The sequence below is a fragment of the Alligator mississippiensis genome, chromosome 1 (assembly GCF_030867095.1).
Source record: "Alligator mississippiensis isolate rAllMis1 chromosome 1, rAllMis1, whole genome shotgun sequence".
In the NCBI taxonomy this organism is placed as follows: domain Eukaryota; kingdom Metazoa; phylum Chordata; order Crocodylia; family Alligatoridae; genus Alligator; species Alligator mississippiensis.
The window spans coordinates 466,864,853-466,888,261 of NC_081824.1; the positions used below are offsets into that span (position 1 = coordinate 466,864,853).

The window sequence follows — 23,409 nt, forward strand, 5'->3', positions numbered from 1 at the left end:
TCCCAGTATATTACATGCAAAAAATCAAAGGTAAGATTAGAAAGTCCGGCAAATGCTCTGTGAAATGCTTTTGAAGGTTATCCATGCAGCTTTTAATTTTGTTTTTTTCTGGGTATGCATTTTGATACCATTTTTAATTATACAAAACAAATCTGATGATTACATGTTGTTTGTTTTTTCTTTCTTCCTTATTTTGGTAATAGTTCTTTTTATCCTTTATTAGCAATGATCATGTTAACCTCACTCTCCCCCACCCCTCCTATCCCTGTCTTCCCCACCTATATCTTTATTTAGAAGTCTGATACAAGTTTAAGTGACTTCCTCAGCAATGATGAAGATGGTATATCCTCTGAAGTAATCAGGACAAGAAACCTGGTAAAAAATGACCACAGAAAGGGGTCACAAAAGGCTTTGGATTCTGGGATCTGGGATCAGAATGAAAGAGCAGCAGAAACAAAACCCAGGTAAACAGTTAAGTTAGTCTACTTTGTACAGCAGCTGCTAATCTTTTTCTTAGCATAAACTGCCACTAGAAAAAAATCCTTCTCTGACCCCCAGTACAGTCACTTATATACAGTGCAATTGTGCTTTGGAGAACTAGTGTGTTTAGGAATTTGACTGCATCTCTCTCTAAATGGTGGGACCCAGAGAATTACCATACTTCATATAAGAAATGTGGCAAACTCTTGCAGAGACATCAGTTATTTATAAATTAAGTTTGGGGTGGGGGAAACTCCAACAGTGCCTTTCTAATAATAGTATCTTGGATTTAGAAAACTGAAAACATTTAGAACTAAAGTAACTATTTACTATTTATGTTCTTCTTAGTTTTTGTGTTTTGTTAAGTATAACAAAGATATGAAAAGAAATGTAGTTACTGAGTAAGGTTTGAGTTACTGAGTAAGGTTTTTCATATACACTTGAATCAAATTTGAAATGATGGGTCATTTAACACAGTATATAACATTTGCAACTATGTGCAGAAAGCCTGTTACTATACAGAAAACATATTACCATAGAAACCACAAGGGGTTTTATTTAACTTAGAATAAAAGCTACTACTAAACGTAACACAAATGAGGGGAAAAATGCATGCGTAAATAAAACTCTTAGGTTCTGGTGAATAGCCAGAAAGAGTTACAGATAGCAGTACTTCATTCACACTGAGAGCAGTTTCATTGTCAGTCATGAGCCTGCCACCTGGACCTAAGTAATCCAGTTATCAATTTAAGAGAAGTTTTTTTAACTCAGACCAAAATAGTTCCTTCACTTCCTGATCAACTGCTCTGATGTTTCCAGCTACAACTTACACTGTCGGCATTCCCTTCTGCAGTTTGAAGGTGCATTCATTTCCCTGGAGAGAGATGCTTTGTACTGGCTATCACTTAAAACCTCAGGATAAGGTATGACCAGGTGTGTCTACATGTATAGTTACATGTGCCTAAACTTAATGCACCTTTGCTTAAGGTGCTTTAAGAGAATTTAGGTAACCATGTACATGTGGATGCTGTAATGCACATTAAGGCACATTAAATGTAGGCGCAAATAGCTAAGGTGCATTAAAGCACGTGCAGACACATTAATGTGAATTAATGCAGTGTGTATCCATTGACACACACCATATGAATGCACATTAGCACATCTACACATGCACTAATGTAACTTAGCTATTCGCGCCTAAATTTGATACCTGCAGGTATCAAATTTAGGGTGCATTAATGGTGCCCGTCTACATGTGCATGCTCATAATGCACCTTAAAAATGCGAATTAAGGTTATATGATCCTAAATTTGATACCTACAGGTATCAAATTTAGGATCATGTAGCCTTAAATCTCCATTTTTAGGGTGCATTAAGAGCATGCATATGGAGACATGCACCCTTAATGCACCTTAAATAGCAATATTAAGCTAAGCCTGCTTAAAAGGCATGCGTAGACATGCCCACTGAGATGTAAGTGGTGCCATCATCCATTTATTGGCCCCTGTACAGAAGTGAATATATCGAATAACTTGCTGCATCTCTCCCTTCCCATCTGACACTGTCCCAGCTCCCCCAGATCTTTTCTGATTGAAGAGTTGAGCTGGAATACTACTTTGTCATGTGCAGCTGGAATTGGATGCCAGAAATGCACTGTTTGCATTATATATAGATATCTATTAAAAGCATAGACATTTTTCATTTATAAATCACCTTTATGTCCCCCTTCACACATTGATTGATTTTAAAGGGTGATTAGAAAACTTCTGATATCTTTTATTAGACCAACTGAGTAGTTGGAAAAAAAGTTCTTAGCAAGCTTTTGGGTGCAGTCACCCTTCTTCAGGCATAGGAAGTCGCTACTGTGAGATATTATGAAGGATTGTTAAAAACTTGTGACCAGCAGTTCCCATTTAACTTCTGCTACTATGAATGCTTGTCTAAACCCCGTTTCCTTCTAACTCTTTTCAGCTGTTCTGCTAAACTGCAGCCAGGTTCTGAAGCTTCCATAGGACACTCTAAGAAAGCTCCAGCCATAAACTTGACTGTGGATAAACTGGCATTGCTGGGTCGCATACATTTAGCCAGAGTCATAATTGAAAGCTTGAAAATCCCTCCTGAAAGCAGCCAGGCTACACCAGGCAAGAAAAGCTCAGTGAGGAAACCACCAAGGCCAGCATTAGCTAAAAAGTGGTAAGTGATTATTTTAGGTGAGTTTCTACTTCCAGCCTTTGTTGTGGGAACCAGCGTTCTCTGCAAGCATCTTGTTCAGCTGACCTGATTGCAACAGGATCCTTCAGTTTCTTTCCTGTAGGCCCTGTAACTAGGGAATCCTGTGGCTACTGATGCCTCTGACACACATTACAGGTTAATTGCTCCTTAAACAGTAAGCCAGCCACATGTGCAAGTCAGTTTAAAGCATGATTATAGAGTAAATGAGCCACGAAGATATTCTACATATAATGCATAACTTTGTGGCTTGTTTGTAGCACGCTTCAAATTGAATGTGTTGTCATCCATGCCCCAAGAGTTGTGAAAACCCTGTGTGCCATCCACCTGGAGGGCACATGTGGTTTTATAGGTCCTGGTGCATGGGGAGGTTCTATTTCTGTCCTTCGTTATGGGAACTGCGGCAGCCTGGTCCCAGGGTCTCTGTGCCCCGGCAGCTGTTTTTTTGACAATCAGCTGATTGTCAGCTCGGGCCAGGTACTGGTTTGGTTCCTAGCCTCAGTTGACAGTCAGCTGATTGTAGGCACCTCAGCTTCATCTTGCTGGTGCAGGGGGAGCTCAGGATCAGCTCCCCCTGCGCCAGCAAGTAAGGCACGATTGGGATCTAATCCCCCATCCCAAAAGAACACATCCAGCCATATGCACCTGGCATGGCTGGAAGAGTGATTGTTTGGATCACAGATTAGATCCCATCAAGTCTTAAAGTAAATGTCTGCTAGGGGCCTAACTTTCCTGCTGCTGTATGTGTGCTTTTAGGGCACTAGGCCACTGGTCGCTTGTGATCTTTAGTTCTGCTTTTCCTTTGTAGCACTTTCTTTGTTGAGTACCACTTTCCAGTGGGAATCTCCAAGAATGAAACAGGGCAGGTTTCCATAGCAACAGAAGTAATTCGGATAGCGTCAAGCAAAGTTGCTGGAGAAGGTAAGAGACTTATTTTCTTTTCTTAAATGCAGTTGGGCCGGATTCTATGCCTTTTGGCAATTATTTATTAGAGCTTTATGTTTTATGATGCTTTGTGCATGAGAGACCCACTGATAAGCTTATTAGTGGCATCTTTACCAAAATGAATGATCAATGCATAGTACCCCAGGAGCTTTAGAGTTGGAACATTTTCCCTAGGCGAAGAGTTCCAAATGAGCCTTGGCTTCCCAGAGGCAGTAACTTTAGGATTTTTTACTGGAGGAGCAAAATAGCTCAGAAAAACCAACCTTTTTACCCCACACAAAAGTGTATCTCCTCTGTACAGTAATACTTATTACTTATGCTGTGTTTGTAAAGCACTTCATAAGTCTCACAAGGATGATACAGGGAGTAAATAACCCCTTTTTACATGGAGATGGAAATCCAATTTGGTATCCAAGGTGACAAGAGGGGAGACTTTTGTCAGGTGCAGGAGTGTCTGATTGGCTTGCCTGATCCCTTCATTTTATTCAGTGATGCCATGACAAAGGTCAGCTTGGGTCAGAGGTTAGCAACCTATGACTTGCTGGCCAGAAGCTATTTCATCTGATCCACGGGTGCCCACACTTCTGGACATCGGCAGATTGAGGAGTTAGTAGTGGTGGCAAGGGATGTGGCTGTTAGCAGCCTGCTGTGTCCCTCCACCCTCTTCTCTCTCCTGTGCCCATTATTGCAGCCGCAACTTCTGTTGCCATTGAATTGGCCTTTGTTGACAGTTGGTGCTGACGGCAATTGACTGCAAGCATGAGGGCAGCTGTAGTATTGGGGGCGGGGGTGGGAAGAGCAGCCCTCAGTATAGAGCAGGGAGGGCTAGAGTGGGAGAAGGTGGAGAAGAGGGGCACTAGTTTAGGGCACAATGCTTTCTAGTTGTGCCTCTGGCAGTGGCCTGCCTTTGGAATGAGCTGTTTTAATTTGGCCTGCCATTCCTAAAAGGTTACCAACCCCTGACTTTAGGTCATATTTCTTTGCAAGTTAAGAATGCTAATCAGCAAGATTTGCCATACTTGCTGGTCCCTGGCATTAGCATTGCAGTAAGACTTTTTATATAGGTCTCCCATGTGGTTGCTTTTTGAACTTACTCTCATCAAAAGTGGATTCAGGAGATGGGTGATATACATTCATTTCCCAGCTCTGTTAAAAGATTCCTTTTTCAGCCTTAGGCAAGCTACTTAATTCTTCTGTCTTGGTTCTTTGTAAAACGGTTAGGAGGATAGCTTCTTCCACGCTGCACTGTTTATTTAGAATGAGAGTTCCTTATGACTTGTGGCCCCTCTTTGATATTGCAAAATCCTGCACTTAGGACAGAACAGTCCTATGCACTGGTACAGGCTGGGGGTGACTGGCTGGGACCTGGGGGTGACAGTGGACAAGAAGCTGAATATGAGCCAGCAGTGTGCCCTTGTTGCCAAGAAGGCTAACAGCATCCTGGGCTGCATTGGTAGGAGCATTTCCAGCAGATCGAGGGAAGTGATTATTCCCCTCTGTTCAACACTGGTGAGGCCACATGTGGAGTCCTGTGTCCAGTTTTGGGCCCCCCACTACAGAAAGGATGTAGATAAACTGGAGAGAGCCCAGTGGAGGGCAGTGAAAATAGTTAGGGGGCTGGGGCACATGACTAGTGAGGAGAGGCTGAGGGAACTGGGTTTATTTAGTTTGGAGAAGAGACAACTGAGAGGGGATTTAATAGCAGCCTTCAACTACCTGAAGAATGGTTTGAAAGAGGACAGGGCTAGTCTGTTCTCAGTGGTGACAGATGACAGAACAAGGAGCAATGGGCTCAAGTTGCAGCAAGGGAGGTTTAAGTTGGATATTAGGAAAATATTTCTGACTAGGAGGGTGGTGAAGCACTGAAACAGGTTACCTAAGAGAGGTGGTGGAGTCGCCATCCTTGGAGGTTTTTAAGGCCCAGCTAGACAAAGCCTTGGCTGGCATGATCTAGCTGGGGCTGGTCCTGCTTTGAGCAGGGGGGTGAACTAGATGTGACCTCCTGAGGTTCTTTCTAACCCTAATGTTGTATGTTTCTATGGTACATGGACTCTCATTCCCAAGAGAAAACTTAGTAAGTACACAGTTAAAACTAAATGTTTGTCAGTCCTATAAAAAAAAGTTACTACAAAATTCTAAGAGAATTTAGCAAATAATTGAAAAACTCAAGATGTTCCTAAGGTTGCACCAATAAGTATAGACTCTTCCTCTTCCTTCTCCCCCTGCCTCTCTCTATATAGGCCAGGAAATACATGTGCCCACACATGTACATGTGCGCATGCACACACACAGCCTTTCTCCTTCCTTATGAGAACCAGAATGTCTCCACATTACTCTGGAGAGTTCATAACTATGCCCCTATATACCACCTACCCTCTATATACAGAGGATAGAGGATTTCTCTACTGTTCAGTGTCATGAAATAAGTTAGCGCTGAAACTAAGCAGATATTCATAGATATCAATCTTTCTTCCAGTGGTAAAATTTCAACAGCGATTTGTGTTCCCTGTGCGTTTTGGTGGAATGATGATTGAGCACTGGTGGAACTCTGACCTGGCTTTCAAAATCTACATGAGGAAAAGGACGCAGAAAAAGGTACTGGCCGCAAATCTTTTCATAAAGCAAAAAAATTGTGCACTTTGGTTCCCTAGATCCTTGTGCATAATCTGATGTCCTTTCTTTCTGTAGTGTTGTATTGGAACTGCTCTGATTTGTATCACAAGGAAAAAACAGATAAATTGATGAAGCCCACATGGGATGTTTCTTAAGCAAATGATAGCTTTTTGTATTTCAAAATAGTATATGAGAACTGGTTATTTTGGGTCAAGACAGACAGGTCTGAGTATATTTCTCCTTCGCCCTTCTCTAGAAAAACATTTCAGGAGTATGGTGTGGATTTAAACATTAACCATCAAAATGCAAAGATCTAGCATGTCTCCAAGTGATGTGCATGTCCCAGGGATTCCACACTGAAGATGAAACAGAATAGTTAGCCCTATACAGGTTGGGTTTGTTAATCAAATAATGACTCTCTGTTGTTGCAAAGGAAATGAACTTAAAAGGCTCCATCAGTTTTCCACTTCAGGTTAACTCTTCTGGGTTTTTTTTATCCGGCAAATTTTTCACAAATCTAACCAAATATATTTTCTGTCTTCAGCCAGTGCTGATTGGCTCAGCAGCCATTAAGCTCCGCACAGTTCTCGAGTCAGAGCTGCTCACTGTCAGTTGTGAGCTACCTGTGGAAGAAGAGGGAGGTCAGACTCCACTTGGACCTCTAAAGGTATAGACATTCCCATTGCAGTGTTTGAGTTAGGTCACCTTTTATCACTATAGCTCAGAAGCTAAATAAATATGTCTCTAACTTGGATGTTGCACTTTCATATTTAAAGTTTGTGGATTCAATTCAGTAGAAACCTGTTGTCTTTTTTGTTTAGAAACTGATTCTCCCCAGAGCTCCTCCACTTAAACTGAATGGCTCTCGGCAGTGTAGCAGGGGGGAGCCCACCTAAAATTTCAGTCCTGTAGACCTCTTAAATGTATCCCTGGGGAGTGTAACCAGAGCGTGGGTCAGTTACTTTCACATACCATGGAATGACAGGTGTTTCCTACTTAGGGCTTGAAAAACCCACTGGCTCCCACTAGATTGTACAGGTTGGCATAGATTGGAAAAGGTAATAGAATAGGAAGAAGGCCATTTGGTTGTAGGAGCAGATGGAGAGGGGAAGGGAAAATGGAAAAAGATGCAGTGGATTGTGAAAATCATTGGAAAGGAACGGAGCCTGCAGAAGGAGTAAATGAAGACAAGTAAAATCAGTGGGGGGGGAGCAGTGATGAAGGAAAAGGACTGGGGAAAAGAGAGAGGTGGGAAAGGGAGGGAAAACAGAGCAGAAAAATCCAACTAGACTAGCCCTAGAAGGATGAAGGAAATGTCAGAGACAATGTGGCAAGAAAAGAAAAATAAAAGGAGAGGGGGAGAGAAAAGAAAAAGAGAGTATAAATACCAAGGAAGGAGTTAGATTCCAAAATATAGCGATTAAGTAATGCTCCCTTATTAAAACAAAAGTATAAATAGTTCCTTAAAAAGTGCCCACAAGACAGTGGTTTTCACCCTAGCTGGCATTTGTCAAGTACATTTTTCAATCATTCTTCATATTTTCTTTATCTAGTCATAAGCTTGTCATACACACAGGTGTTGCTTTATTTACCAAACCTTTCTGTCCTCATCTTTCAGTAATGATTGACATTCATGAATGGCATTCATCCATAATGAGCTTACAAGGTTCTGAATGGTAAATTAATATAGCTATCGAATCAAGAAAGCTATGAATTTTTCTGCTTTGTATTGGCCAGCTTGTTCATACAGGAAATACACTCAGAGTAGCTGTTTTCACGTATTACAGGTATTGTTGGAGCTTGCAGCCGATAACAAAGACTTTGCCAGTGCCAGTGCAAGGTCCGTGAGTGCTGTACAGCAAACCCCAGGTTATGTCATAAGAAGTCCGGGGATGGAAGTAAAAGAAGCTGGCAGGAATTATGGAACTGCAGAAAGCCCTCAATGCTTGAGGTCAAGCAGCCAGGAATCCTCCAAGAGACTAGAAGTGCCCAGCAGAGAAGTTACGAAGCCCCCACAGTCCATGTCAGTATCTGTGTCCCGTAATTTAATGACACAAGTAAATGCCTCTGAAGAGGCTGGGTTGCTGCTGCATGTACTGTTGATGGTGCCAGATGGGAAGGATTTTATTGCTGGAGACTTTGGAAGCCATAGTTCCTGTAATGTCTATTTAAACTGCAAGCTGTTCAGCACAGAAGCGGCTACAAGATCTGCTGTCGTATGGGGCACAACACAGCCTGCCTTTAACTTCTCTCAGGCAAGTCTCACATCTCTCCTGTTACACTGTCTGAACTTTATACTCCCATGGTGACAACCTTTTCCACAATTTGAATCTTAAAAACAAAACTAACCCAAACCCCACACTCCTTGCATACTTACAGACCTCTCTGCCTGCCTTTTTATAATATATTAAGTATATCTTGTTACTGTGCTGGCTGTACCACAAAGCATAAAATGCTTCTGAGTTGCTTCTGAGCAGCTACCAAATAGTAAAGCAGACCTTTAAAATACCAGAGGAAAACAGGCAACAAGGCCCATATATTAAGCATGGAAAAGAAAGAAGCTTCTCTTCATGAGAGAAGGGAAGAGATGTTAAAAATGTTGATCTGGCTGGCGGCTTGGTCCCTTTATAACCCTGAATTCTTTTGCTCTGTGGGATGTAGAAGCAGAGTGGGTAAGGCGTCTCCTAATGGCTCCAGAGTAGTGAATTCAAGCCTCGCTCCACCCAGTCTTGTGCCAGTGGTCACCCTCTGTTCATCCAGCTGTAAATGGGGATGTGGTCATTCAGCCTGGGGAGCTGAAGACATATGCTGCTAGCTGTAGAAACTGGTGTGCCTTTGCCATGCTAAGGCAATGAACTGCTAGGCTTGGATGGGCCCCTGACCTTGTGATTCTTTTTCTTCATATATAAAATGCATGAGAGTCAGCAGCTGCTACAGTAATGCCTGGGTAAGAGCCCTCAGCCAAGACATCACATACAATTAGGCTTTTGGTGCAACACAAACTAAGCTATGTTTCACTTTGTGTGTGGTGGGGGGGGGGTTATGCTGAGTCTGGTTGTTTTTCCCAGTTCTTAGACGTGTGACTCTTCCAACCTTAATTAAAAGAATGGAATATAGAGAGGCATAGCAAAGGAATATTTAGTCTCAGGTTGTGTGTCTGGCGTGTGTTAGGTAGGTGCTAACATTGAGTCTGAAGGGGCTTGCTGGACACAGGGTCCAACAGGTAGCCAAGGATTTGACCCAAGGATTCCTAAAAATATCCCATTTCAGACCATCATGTGCAACTAAAAGACATGAAACAAGAAACACCAGGAGTGTTCTGCAAGATGCCACAGGGAAGACAAGGGCATGGCAGTGAGAGTGAAGTCGGTCATTAATACAACCATTAAAAGAGTTTAAAATAATCTAACTAAAAAGCACTTGCCATCAAATTCAGACTTTGTCTGCATACCAAGTTCACCAGTATTCCAAAATGGGGTGGACAAACCTGAATTGAGTTTTTAACCTTTATAATCATTAATATAAACCAGAGTGATCTGCAGATCACTGGGACTCTGAGGAGTCATGGTAAGTTGTCTGCAATTTGCCTATTTATTACACCACTCGCCCTCCACCTCTTTTTGTTAATAAAGTTGGATTACAAGGTCTACAGGATGGTTTGCACTGATTCACCAATACGGAAATGTTGGGAACCACTACATTAGAACATTCTCCCTCACTCCCCACAGTATACTCTGCTTGGGAAACAGCTTGCCTTCTCTTTAAATGCAGCATATTTAATTTATTGATTTCATTATCATTTCATTATTAATTAATTTATAAACTCTAAATATTAGGTGATGCCTTTTTCATTGACTCCCAAACACTTGGAGAGATTGAAGAACAATGTGATGGTCATTGAAGCCTGGAACAAGATGGGAAACCCAGGATGTGACAGACTGCTGGGACTGGTGAAGCTTCCTCTGCATCAGTTTTACATGTCATTCAAGTAAACAGCCTTTTTAACTGTTTTGTTCCGTCTTTGACCAGGCTGGGATATGTGCTGACCCATGGCTAGAGAAAGAAGGGGCTGAATGCGTTCTTATAGCATTATTTTGCAACTAGTGTCTTGTTTGGTCTGCTCTGTTCTGCTGGGTGGAAACCCTGAAAAATGGACTCTGAAACACATGGCTTTAATTGGCCTGGAAGTGAACTATCTCCAGTGCAGATCAGCAGATCCATGTTATTATTCAAGTCCATCCCATGCTGGGCACTGTACGTGCATAGGCATTAAATCCCTAGTTCCCCCCCGTCAGATCATTGGAGGTGGACACATCGTGTCTGTGCAACATCCACAATCCAAGGACTGTCCCTGGTTTCAGCACTGCTATGGCTTGTCTGATGGGCAATTTGGGGCCTAACTTTGCAAGAAGACATTCTATAAGACTTGCAGCAGTGTTCCCTTTGCTGCTCACTAACATGAAATGTGTGACTTTCACTGCTTTATTCACTGGCCACAATCGTTTTTCAGTGCACAGCACTGTCATGGCAGTGAAACAGGATTAGGCACTGAGCAGCTCTTAAGAAATCAACTAGTTTCACTGGTCCTATAATATGTCTATAGCATACATAAGGTGTTACTTTTAAATAGGGCTGGGTATTTGACTGGTCAAATAAAATTTGGTCAATTGACCAGTCAAATATTAGTCAAAAAATTGTAAAAAATTGCCAACAGGTCCAAGTAATACACAGAAAAAGCACAAGATTTCCATTAAGAAAAGAATTAAAAAATCGTATTTCTGTCAAGAAAACTACAAAAAATGCAGCTTTTTGTAAAATTGCTATAATCTTTGACCAGTCAAAAAATAAGCAGTCAGTTGACAATGTTTGACTAGTTTGCCAGCCCTACTCTTAAATAGTGAACGTGGCTTTCAGTAATCAGGAGTCCCACTATTTAGAGTAGAAATTGGATTGTGCATTATGAACAGTGTCCAGAGCTTTCCACATGTTTTGGGTGGTTGTTTCCCCAACTGTGACTGTAGCGAGTAACTGATCTTGTCCCTCAGACTACAGCGTAATATTCTGATTTGTGTAGCACAAGGAAGTGCTCTTGGCATACATATGTCTAAATAATTTGAGTCCCGGTTGTAATTGTCTCATTATCTTATACCATGCCCGGGCTGCTTGCTCTGTTTACAGGCTTTTACCTGGGTTATAAAAACATGCTCAAGGGTTGTCTTTGCAGTACAATACCCTTCTAAATATGGATCCTTATTTAGGTCCCTTGTTCGTTCCTCATCCTCTAGCCAAAGGGTGTCAAATTCATGTGGCCCTGCAGGTTGGGTAAGTCGCACGGAGCTGGTCCACAGGTCAGATTGGATCCTTGGCCATTCCTCTCTCTCCCCTCAATCCTGGATCCAGTGCACCTGCCTTGACTGATCCAAGGTCTGCACCACGTGTGGCCCACCCACAGCTGCTCCAGGATTGCCCTGCACATTGTACAGTCCAGCTGGGGTGGGTGCTGCTGCATTTGGCACAGATCTGAGACCAGCCAGATATGGCACGCTTCCCAGGCCCTGTGTGCTTGGCTGATCTGGCATGTGGCATATGGTCAGTTGAGACCAGGGGCAGCTTATTTCTGCCTAGTAAATGTAGCTGCTGTCATTCACCAGAAGCTGGATCACAAGTGTGGTGTGAAGCAGTGGATAAAAATGTATTGGGGGAGGAAAAAGGGGTCTCATTACCTGGCCTTAGGCTCTAAGCATGGTAATAAATTGGTTTCTGGTTGTATTAAAAGCTTTGTGTGACATGAGTTGTGTTGGTAAATATATACCAGCAACATGTTCTCATATGCTTTCTTCTCTGCAGAGATCCTCAAATTTCTCGCCTGCTGCTTCAAGCCCAGTATCCCGTAGTTGCAGTGGACAGCTATATGCCAGTGATGGATGTTTTCGCAGGCAGGAGAAATGGAAGCCTCCGGGTGATCTTGGCAATGGGCTCAGCTGATCAAATAGTGGCACTCCAGAGACTGAAAAGTGAAGACAGCATGGTAGCTCCTGTTATGCAGCGTCCTGCCCACTCTCTGGATCCTCTCCCTACAAACCACTCAGTGGTATGCTTGGAACTGCTCCTTGGGCTTTTAGAGATGCGTGATGAGACATCTCTCTTGTGCAGTTTCTTTGATAAACCAGTGCCCTCTGATTTTTCCTAGTGGAGTCTGTCTTCTGTTGTCACCTTTTGGTTCTATGTAGTGTGGATGTACAGTGTCTCATCTTTAACTCCTCCATTCCAATATTTGTCTCGTTCCCTTTGCCCATTTTCTTGGGTCCCCACTCCTGTATTAATTATGTAGTTGTTTTCCGTGTCTGTTCCCTAACAAACAAAATGTGGGCTGCTAATAACAGTATGGGGTGTCTCTTGGTGGATTTTAGGACCTGCTTGTATTCATACAGATTTTTCATCCTATTCAGCAGCTAGAGAGAGAAAGGGAAGGACTGATGGAGCACATATTTGAGATCCACGTGGAGAAAGTGAAAGGACTCACGCCCTTACAGTCCACAGTGTGGGGAGAGGCCGACTGTTATGTGCAGTACCATTTTCCCATTCAGGAGCCATACTCCAGTGTGTTACAAGCGACTGAATTACATGAAAATGGTAAATTTAGTTCGATAGAATCTCATCTAGAGCATTGTCTTAGTTAGGAATTGTGTGTTAATGTTTTGGCTGTATGAGTGTGTGCGTGCGTGCGTGCGTGCGTGCGTGCATATGTGCATGCGTGCATGTGTGTTTATGAGAGATCTCTGGGCCCCTTAACATAGAATCAGAAAATTAGGGTTGGAAGGGACCTTAGCACGTCATCGAGTCCAACCCCTGCTCAAAACAGGACTGTCCCCAACTGTATTGTCATAGCCAAGGCTTTGTCTAGCCAGGTCTTAAAAACCTCCAAGTATGGCGATTCCACCACCACTCTGGGTAGCCTATTCCAGTGCTCTGTTACCCTCCTTGCGAGAGTGGTCTTCCTAATATCTAACCTCAGATTCACTTGCTGCAACGTGAGCCCATTGCTCCTTGTCCTGTCATCTGCCTCCACTGAGAACAGTCCAGCTTTATTCACTTTGTAACCCCCGCTGCAGGAAGTTGAAGGCTGCTATTCAATCCCCTCTCGGTCTTCTCTTCTCTAGACTAAATAAGCCCAGTTCCCTCAGCCTCTCCTCACAAGTCATCTGCCCCAGCCCCAACCATTTTTGTTGCCTTCCGCTGAACTCTGTTCACATCCTTTCTGTAGGCTAGTCCTTTCTTTTGTCAGCAGCAGGACAAAGCTTGTTGAATGGGCCGTGACAAAACTCCTGCTGGGAGGAGGAGGGTCATGTTAGGTTGACTTTTAGATTACCACGTCTTTCCTTGGATAGAGAGTTGGGACTGCATATCTTACTGGCTTTGTTTGACTTGTAGGCATTCGATTAAAACCCTTTCGCTCAGCAACTACTTTGTGCATCCCTGATCCCGTCTTTAATGATGAACATCGTCACTCCTTGTTGGTGCCAGCAGATGTCCCAGTGCAGAGGCTACTCCTCAGTGCGTTCTCTACGCAAGGATTAACTGGTGGAGGAGGAATCCACTTTGAAATCTGGTGCAGGTAGAGAATAAAGAACCATTTCTCACAGTCAAGAAAACATTAAAAAAAATCTTACAGTAGTGAAAACCTCAAGCCATGTGTTGATCAAATAAGCTGACAGTTATGTCATCAGCACTTGATAATCTATTTCTTTCTGAATGGGGGCATTTACAGAGGTATTTGGGGCTGATTTTTCACAGATGCTTATTTATCTGCTGTTTCTTCTGTTGACTGTGAGTTGTGTGGGTTTTTAAGTATATCTTTGTCCATTTGGGAATTAGTCTAATAATACACATTATTTAAATGCAACTTATGTGTCTTTGCATTCTGTTTCACAGTAAATTGCCACTCAGTTGGGGATATTGTGTTGCAGAATTCTATCTTCTATATTTCCCTTATTTTTGAGATTCAGTCCTCAAATTATCTGGTGTTTTCAGTGCTTTTTGCACAGCACTTTATTACCAGAGGTAACATCTAAAGGAGGAGACAAAAAATAAGGATAAAATTAAAACTGGTGAAAACCTTTAAAAAAGCAAATTAATAACTAGTTCATTTTTTGCTAGAAATCTCTTTCAGATTATCACTCACACTCTACTATAAAAATGTGAAGCGTTCACTTATTATTAAGCAGGTTACAGTGTTGTAGCCGTGATGGTCCAGGAAACATAGAAGAAGCAAGGGGGTGGAGGGTTTATCTTTTATTGGTCCAACTGAATATTTGGGGGAGAGATTAGGCAAGCTTCCAGATACCTAGGACCCATTTTAAGGTCAGCCCCATTCATGGGATTGTTACTGATTTTTAAAGTGGTTCTAGACACCAAGTACCCATTTTAAGGTCTAAGCTCCATTCATGGGATTGTTACTGATTTTAAAGTGGTTGTTAATGGTCTTGTATCACATCATTGTAATAGTTCCCAGGTGATGTCTAGTTAGGTATATTTTGGGTTTTCTGCAATGCCAGTCACTTAACTGAGATAATGATCACTGACCTTCACATTAGTACAGCTGTAGAGCTCCATTCTCAAGTGTATTCAGACTGTTCTCCACCCTTTTATGAAATTTCGCTTGTTAATTAAACTGTTCCTAATGTATTTGAAGATACAGGAATTGAAACCAACCAAAGAGAGAGAATGATCATTACAATTTCACCAAAATGGTTACCACTGCTGCTTTGTATCTTGCACAGGTATTATTATCCTAATGTCCGGGACCAGATGGTTGCCAGAGGGACCTTGCCATTGTCTCGCCTGTGTGCCATGGTGACCATGCAACATCATGAAGAGATAGGAGTACAGACCTTTAATCTTCCCCTAGTCCCAAGAAGTGGTTGCTCAGAGGAATTCCAGCCACGGTCCTCGGGTAATGAAAGCACTTACTTTTTCCTGCATTTTAAAAATGGACTATATGTGTGTGTTGATAAAAAGAGAAATTAACATTTATTGAAAGCTAATACAGATTCTTAATGTCATTCCTACCAGCCTTTAGTGCTGCAATTGACTTTTAACTCAATGAAAAAAATCCCATTCATTTCAGTGAGAGTGAGTACAGGCCCGTCCTGTATTTACTCATTGGAATGCATTTGTTTTAAGAAGAGCCATGCCAGTGCATTGCTCTGCTTACTGCCACATAAGATGCTGTGGTCTGATTCAATGTTTCCCGAACTGGAGGAGGGGAGAACTGAAGGAGTAATAGATTTAGCTTATGAAATAAAGCAGGGACACATCTCCACTATGCAGTGGTTCTTTCCAGCTGATGCATGACCAGCACTGAAGAGGCTCTTAAGGAAATCTGGGCTTTTTCCTGCAGAATGAAGATAACTTTGAGTGAAAGGAGAACTCTTGGAGGAATTAGTAAAGGGGATCACTGGCATGAGGGAGTGAGTGAGCTTGTATACAGTAAAACCCAGATGCTTCACAGTGTTAGGAACCGAACCCTTTGTGGAGATGAAGGTTTGTGAAGTAACTGGGGTATACATATAGCCATAGCAAGGCAGGACTACCAAGGTACTCCAGCTGACTAAAGAAACAGCATCCTTAGAAGTCTAAAAGCTGTTGCCAATTAAGCTGTTTGTTGAACCACTGGGTTATGAATTTGAATATGTTTCTTCAAATGGTAAAAAAGGATCTGGTAACTCAAGGAATTGTAGGTGATCAAAACTTCAAAGGACTTAATTTTGCTCCCCATATTCATGTTGATACATGACTGCATCACCTATGCTGAGATGATGCAGTCTTGCAGTTGAAAGGTTACAGTAACAAATGCCCACAAGAGGGCAGAGTTAAGGTGGAGGAGAATGGGAGATGTTTTGATCTGAGTTGCAATCTGACCACAGCATAACACAGCATTTTGTACCGTAACAAGGCTATCATTTGTTTGAAATGGAGCATATTTAAAAGTCAGAGTGTGGCTGTCTTTCTAATGTTCCTAAATGTGCAACTAGAATGGCCTCTCTTTCTTGTACAAAATCACCTGTTTACATTTCTGGAATAAATCTTATACTAAGAAACTACTAATCAAAAACTGCTTAACCATGGCTGTAGCATAAAACAATAGGACATTGAATGTTTCTCTCTTTAAATCTAGGCTTGCTTGATGTGAGTGTGAGATACAGGCATTCCTTAAAAACAGCAGAGGGAGTAATCGCTGCTCACGCCATTTCGATTTCAGTGCAGATACACAGAGCAGCTGGCTTGCAGGCAGCAGCCAGGTAAGATCCAGTTTCAAGACAAAATCATATCTTCCAAATTGTTTTTTATCTGGAGGAAGCATACCCAGGGGTAGAACAAATTGTAACTTGCTACCCTCTCACCTGTAGGAGACCTAAATTCAAATCTTGTTACACCCTGAAGTGAAAATAACTGTGATGAAAAGCACTTTAGTGGGTCTTTTTGTCCACCCCCACCCCACTCTGCTTGAGCTAGTACAATTTGTTCCAGACAGGGCAGGAATTAAACAGCAGAAAACACTGTGGTTCAGGTCTGTGGTGCATTAACACAGCCCACAAACTTCCTCCCCACATACAGTATCTGCCTGCAACAGACATGACTGTAGCACTTTGGGCTTTCTTCTTTTTTTTTTTTTTTAAGCAGCGATAAATTCATCCAGTGTTTTTCTTTCATCAAAGGTTTTGTATTTAAATGAAAGAGGTGAGGTGGTGCTGTTATGTAGGCATTGGTCCTGTTGTTAGATCAGTACCTTATACCATAGTGCAGACGTTTCAGTGACTCCAGGGAGGGTGTTCATCTGCATGGAAGGGGCACTGAAAAAAGTTAACCCAGAGGTAACTAAAAGTGTGGATTTTAAAATGGGTTAGTTATCTGCAGTAGCTTCCAGCCTGGGCACTGTGATTTACGAATAGAAGTGGCCTTATCCATGAAACTAAACCATGTTTTCAAACAGTGAATTACAGCTACCCACAATTAAGTTACGTTCTGAATGAGCATCCCCATGGGGGTTTCATGTGACTTAACTAACCAGCTGTAAACGTGAATTCAGATTTGTGTCTCCTGATCCCATGGAGATCAGCCCTAATTGGTACATCAAACTAGGGTCATAGCTACACTGACAGAATTTCCCTGAGATGGGGACCTTAAAAGAAAAGCCTGGTGTTAGCCTCTTTGGGCCAACCATGTACTGATGAACAACGGCCTTGGAATAGGAGCTGGAGTAAATGTCCTGGATTAGGGCAACTTTACCTTGATTCAGGGGGTTGTGTCATGGGGTCACAGTCTTTCGGGGGGGGTTTCCCCCCTTGTGGAGCAGCTGAGGTTCTCCTTGGATGTCTTGTGTCCACAGCCTGACTCCTTTTTAAAGAAGTGTTGCTTTAAGAGCACAAGATGGCTTAAGCATCTTGCCAGTAGGCAAATTTAATGTATTAGAGCAGGGGTGGGATCCAGCCCACCGAAGGATTTTAGCTGGCCCATGGTGGGTCCCTTCGGCCTGCCCAGCCCAGGTGTAGGGGGTAGCCTGGGCCGTGGCACATGCGGTCACTCCCCTTGCCCTGGGCATGCAGCAAGGCTGGGTGGCCAGACTCAGTTTTCCAGCATCCCCAGCAGCAGCTGCTCTTTCTGGCTGCTGTTGCCAGTGTTGTTGCTGGAACTGGCCCCGGCTGCCTATCCCACACCCACTGCCAGGGGTGCCAGAGAGGGGAGGCAGGTGGGCAGGGTCTCCATGGAGACCTGCCCAGGACCCACTGTGCCGGGAAGAGTCAGCAACCCTGCCCCCACTGCGCTGGGTCAGCACCTCCCCTCTCCCCCTGGCCTGCAACAGCTCACCAAACCTCCCTAAGTGGCCCTTCAGCCCAAATAATTGCCCACCCCTGTATTAAAAAGAGGATTACAGCATACGGAGCAATCTCCCCAAGTGCTGGAAAGCTGCCAGGTCACCCCTGAGCTGTGTCCGCTGGGCTCCTTGTCCAACTTAGTTCAATCTGAGCATGATTGGTACACACGAAAAGACTCATTTTCTTCAGTGGTGTTCAGTCAGGTCCCATCAGATAAAAATCCACTGTCCTGGGGGTTGTGGGGTGGCAGGGAAACCAGTCATCTCAAACGTTTGATCCTATTCCATAGTAAGACTATCTCCTTTTGATACGCAGAGTTGTACTGCTTGTGAGTAGCTCTCAATACCAGTATAACCTCCTTTTCCTTATCTGTGCTGATCAAAGAATGGAAATAGCTTAGCTTTGTTCTCTGCTTTGAAGAATGATCCTACTGCTGCTTTTATAGAAGGGAATATTTCGGCGCTCCCCATGGACCTGAGTTTCAGATGTGCCAAGTACTTTCTTTTCTTGGATACTGGTAATTGTGGGAATGCCAAATATAGGCAAGCTATGGGAATGTGTGCAACCATTTTGTATAACAGCTGCAGTAAGTCTGTGTAACAAAAAATAAGAAATGTCAGCAAGCTGTCAAGGGCAAGACCTTCAACCTTTAGTGTTAACAGTGGCACTAGACCAAAGATGGGAGATGTCTCCCCAAATGTCTCTGTGTAGATGAGACTAGGGAATGCAGATTGACTCCACAGCTTGTTCCATCTCTATGCAGCAGGGGCTTAAATTAATCCTTCATTCAGCAACATGCATGCATGCTTCTATTTTTGCTAAACACTTCATGTGTATTAAATCCTTTATTTTCCTCCTTTCGTCCTTGTTAAATGCAGAGCGGTGGCAGAAAAGAACCCTTTGGTCCAGTACAGTGCAGAAGTGGGGGTTAATGCTTATGTCTCTATGCACCTTTCCTTCTTACCGGAGGGAGAGAGGCGCACCACACGGACCGTGGCACACACGTTCTGCCCAGAGTTTGAACACCACGTTGAGCTGCCTTGTAACCTCGTCATTCAGAGAAGCAGCGGGGAGGCATGTTCGCTGGGGGAGCTCCTGCAGTCTGCAGAGATCATCTTCTCCATCTACCACCAGAGCACTGAGTCAGGTAAACAGAACTCGCATGATTAGTGGCCTTTGTGATAGACCCTACGGGGGGAGGTTGAGAGAGCTGAATCTCTTCAGCCTTCACAAGAGACGGCTGAGGGGAGATCTTGTGGCCGCCTATAAATCTATTAGGGGAGGTCAACGGGGAATAGGGGAAGTGCTGTTTACTAGGGTGCCCCAGGGAGTGACTAGGAATAACGGGTGTAAACTAGTTGAGAGTGGATTTAGGTTAGATATTAGGAAGAAATTTTTCACAGTAAGGGTGGCCAGGATCTGGAATGGGCTTCCAAGAGAGGTGGTGCTATCACTTAGCTTGGAGGTCTTCAAGAGGAGGCTAGATAGTCACCTGGCTGGGGTCATCTGACCTCGGTCCTCTCTCCTGCCAGGGGCAGGGGGTCGGACACGATCATCCATTGTGGTCCCTTCCGACTCTACAATCTATGAACAAGGGACTGCACGTCCCCGCTGGTGCTATTGACACGATCACTTTCTAGTTTAGGGCACCACGTGTGTTCATGAAGCTGATAAATTCATGAATTTATTCATGAAAATTTATTCATGAAAATTCGTGTGTAAATGAAGCTCATGCATTTGCCTGATAAATCAGCCGAGGTCCTGAGGCTACTTATTTCCCTATAACAAGTGCTAAGGAAATTTCAGTGATCCCAGGTGATCAGCATGTCAATATTACATCTGATCCAAAAGAAATCAGCACAGTTAATACTACTTTGCACTTAGAGCATCTTTCATCTGAGGATGTCAAAGCTCCTTCTAAAGGAGTGTGACCCTTATTTGGCTCCATTTTATAGATGAGGTAACTGAGGTTCAGTGATGTTAAATGAGGCATAAAGCCTTGCAATTAATCCATTGCAGACTCTAAAATTAAAGCTGGCTATCACTGCCACCTCAGCTGCTCTAATCAACAACCCCCCACCATCTTTTTGAAGTACTGAAGTATTAGTTCAGTTCTCATCGGCATCAGCACTATATCCTGCAATCCCCAAGGTTTTCCTTTGAGGTCTCCCACTGAAATAATGGACAAGTCTGCCTTTGCTTAGCTTGAAATATGAAATCACAGCCTGGGATGGTAAGTTCTTGATAAAGAAGGTTTCAGGTTTGTCTGAGGAAGAAGACTGGGGTTTGCCAGTGCTCCTGCTGGGACTTAAAGCTTGGAGGTTCCTGACTTACAGGGCTTTGTCCCTCTGTTCAGGATCAGACCGATCACCCCGTTTACCCCATGGTCATACTGGCACAGACTGTGGGGGTTTTTGCTTTCCTCTATAGTGGTGAATGTGGCCCTTTACCTGGGAATCTCTTGAACATATATTAGCAACCTTTTCCAGAAACAGGATGTTGGTTGTCATGGTCCCCCTGCTTTACCTGTGGCAGGTTAGGGTGTGATGTCTGGTGTTGTGTCAGGATTGATGGTAGTTTTACTAAGTAGTTAGATTATGGATTTGTATAGGATGATTTGGATAGGGATGGTAGGGGTTTGAGCCAGGTGACTTCTGGAGGTCCCTCCCAGCCCTACGTCTCTGATTCTAAGAATAATTTTTTCACAGATTGTTCAGATGGATTAATTGATTTTTTTTTTTTTTTTTCCTCTTGAGCTTCATTAAGGCACTCATAGGTTAAAAATGCAGCTTTTCTGGTGGTAGCTGTTCCTATTGCTTTAATAGATACATCTTCAAGCCTTTTTTTAGGTACATTATGTAGTAGAATATTCTAAAAATACAATTTAATGAAAGATGACATCAGCCTTCAGTAGCAGGAAAAAATCAACTTTCAGGAACATGTTAAAATAATTGAGCAATTATGGACGGTACTGCCATTCTATACTTTATTTTAATGTTTAATAGTACTTCCTAGAACGCTCCCAAAATTCAACTGTGTTGGAGCACATGTCTTGTAGGAGAGAATATACATGGGCAGTATACACTCAATATTTATTTATACTGTTCTTTTCTCTCTAAAGTTAGTCAGATATGTATTGGGCCTCCCAGCTGGGCTTTTACCAATTTTCATGGTGGAAAGCACATCCCAAAAAGGCAACCTAGATCTTTTAATATAAAACAATAGCATTCTCACTAGGAGTTGATTCATACTTTATAAATTGCTTGTGCACATTGTAAATCCTTTACAGTTTAACATCTCTCAATATTTTGGTTTTTGCAGCCACTGATGTAATGAAAATTCAAGCATCAAGGGACTACCTGCTTGGAATAGTCAGGGTTCCGACCAAAGACCTGTTGGTGAAGAGATCGGGTAAAATTGTCATATTGCTGACATTTCCTGTGTAAAATGCATTGCTTATGTTGGGTTTATAAATTTTTTTCTCACCTAATGCTAAAGTTCTCTTGTAAACATTAGGTCTCTTTTATTTAAATGCGTATTATAAGGGATTTTTAACTGGAGATTGTAGGAGGCTTTGAGGTATGTGCACAATAGCTGCTCTGCTAGTTAGATTCATGCTTGGTGTGGGATGAGATCTTTGGTAAGATTATGAATTTGTTTGACACAGATCCTACTGAACCTCCAGAAGTCAGGCGAGGAACCAGTCACCTTTTATTAGCTAGAAGAACTTGTTGGACAGAAGTGGTTACTGGAAAAATCAATTCTCCCACAGTGAAGCTTTGTAGTTGAACCAGCCCCTTAACATTTGAATGTCAGAGCTACGTATTAGCTACCCGGCCAATTTAAAAATAAGTGTTCTGCAGTTCAAGGCTTGTGAATTCAGCCAGGGTCCAGTGGCCGATTGTGAAATGCCCCAGCTAGAAATAGGCAGACAAGGTTCGTTGGGTGAATTTGATATCTTTTATTAGACCAACCCAAATAGTTGGAGAATAGTTATTAAGCAAGTTTTCGAATTCAAAAACCCTTCATCAGGCTAAGGAAGTTTCAGCAGTTGGTGTGTGCTCTTCCTGGATGGAATGAAAAGTAAAGGCTCTCACCCAGCAAGGACACTCGTCCAGAGAGAGAGATCGCACGTTTGAAAGAGCCACCTGGATACCACGTGAAGAACTGCTGCAGTACAGAAGAAAACCCCCCACAAATCGCACACCACTGGTTATGACAATATCACCCCTTCCTTGAACCTGTACAGAAAAGCCTCAAAAAAACCCATACTAGAAAGAGACCCTATTCTTAAAAAGATCTTCCCAGAGCCACCCATCCTAGCCTTCAGACAAGCATTGAACCTCGCCAACCTCATCACCGGAAGCAAACTTCCTCAAGCCCAGAACACACCAAAAGGATCCAGACCGTGCCAGGACAAGAAATGCAAAACCTGCCAACACATCTCCACCACCCCCACTATTACTACACCCCACAACAGAGCCATCAGCATCCCTGGGTCTTACAGCTGCAGCTCCAGAAATGTAATATACCTCATCCAATGCACCAAATGCCCTGATGGAAGATATGTAGGAGAGACCAAACAACAACTGCGCACCAGAATGAACGCACACCGGAAATCCATCAAAGACAGAAATACCCAATTACCGGTGGGGGCACATTTCTCAGAGGATAGCCACTCTCTCTCCAATCTCTCAGTCCTGATCCTCAAGGGAAACTTACACAACACTTCCCAGAGACGAGCCTATGAGCTCCATTTCTTCACCCTCCTGGATACTAGAGATCATGGACTAAACATAGACATTGGATTTTTGATGCATTATAATCTGCCTGGCAACTGACTCCCCAGCCCAGCCCCTGGCTTCTTTACTTTTCACCCCATCCAGGAAGAGCACGCACCAACTTCTGAAATTTCCTTAGCCTGACGAAGGGTTTTTGAACTCAAAAGCTTGCTTAATAACTATTCTCCAACTATTTGGGTTGATCTAATAAAAGATATCAAATTCACCCAAGGAACCTTGTCTGCCTATATCCTTAGACCAACACGGCTACAACCTACACCCCTCCAGCTAGAAATACATACTTATCCCTATGAGAAAGCAAGCTAAATTGCCAGCTTTCCAGTCAGATAGATTAACCACTTGTCCTGGCAAGCTATAAAGTATCAAGTCTTAAAATCATGGTGTTTTGATGGTAAGCTGGCTTACCATCTAGCTGTCTTCCATTTCCTTTGCAACAATAAAGAGAGACTTTCTCAAAACCTAGA

The 23,409-nt window shown here is 42.9% G+C and overlaps 1 protein-coding gene across 5 annotated transcripts in view; it reads left to right on the plus strand.

Moving 5' to 3' along the window:
• Positions 1-23,409, plus strand: part of C2CD3 (C2 domain containing 3 centriole elongation regulator) — a 75,788-nt gene that overhangs the window by 9,602 nt on the left and 42,777 nt on the right. For 4 of the 5 annotated variants that reach the window (XM_019487643.2, XM_014603494.3, XM_019487552.2 and 1 more), the window contains exons 8-21: positions 295-464; positions 2,452-2,673; positions 3,518-3,630; positions 6,131-6,249; positions 6,812-6,934; positions 8,055-8,522; positions 10,104-10,255; positions 12,115-12,358; positions 12,717-12,900; positions 13,699-13,882; positions 15,048-15,220; positions 16,445-16,568; positions 19,022-19,290; positions 21,465-21,554. In XM_019487643.2, coding sequence (XP_019343188.2) covers positions 295-464; positions 2,452-2,673; positions 3,518-3,630; positions 6,131-6,249; positions 6,812-6,934; positions 8,055-8,522; positions 10,104-10,255; positions 12,115-12,358; positions 12,717-12,900; positions 13,699-13,882; positions 15,048-15,220; positions 16,445-16,568; positions 19,022-19,290; positions 21,465-21,554 — 2,635 coding nt within the window. The remainder of the gene's footprint in view (positions 1-294; positions 465-2,451; positions 2,674-3,517; positions 3,631-6,130; positions 6,250-6,811; positions 6,935-8,054; positions 8,523-10,103; positions 10,256-12,114; positions 12,359-12,716; positions 12,901-13,698; positions 13,883-15,047; positions 15,221-16,444; positions 16,569-19,021; positions 19,291-21,464; positions 21,555-23,409) is intronic. The other variant, XM_019487594.2, reaches the window with a different exon arrangement.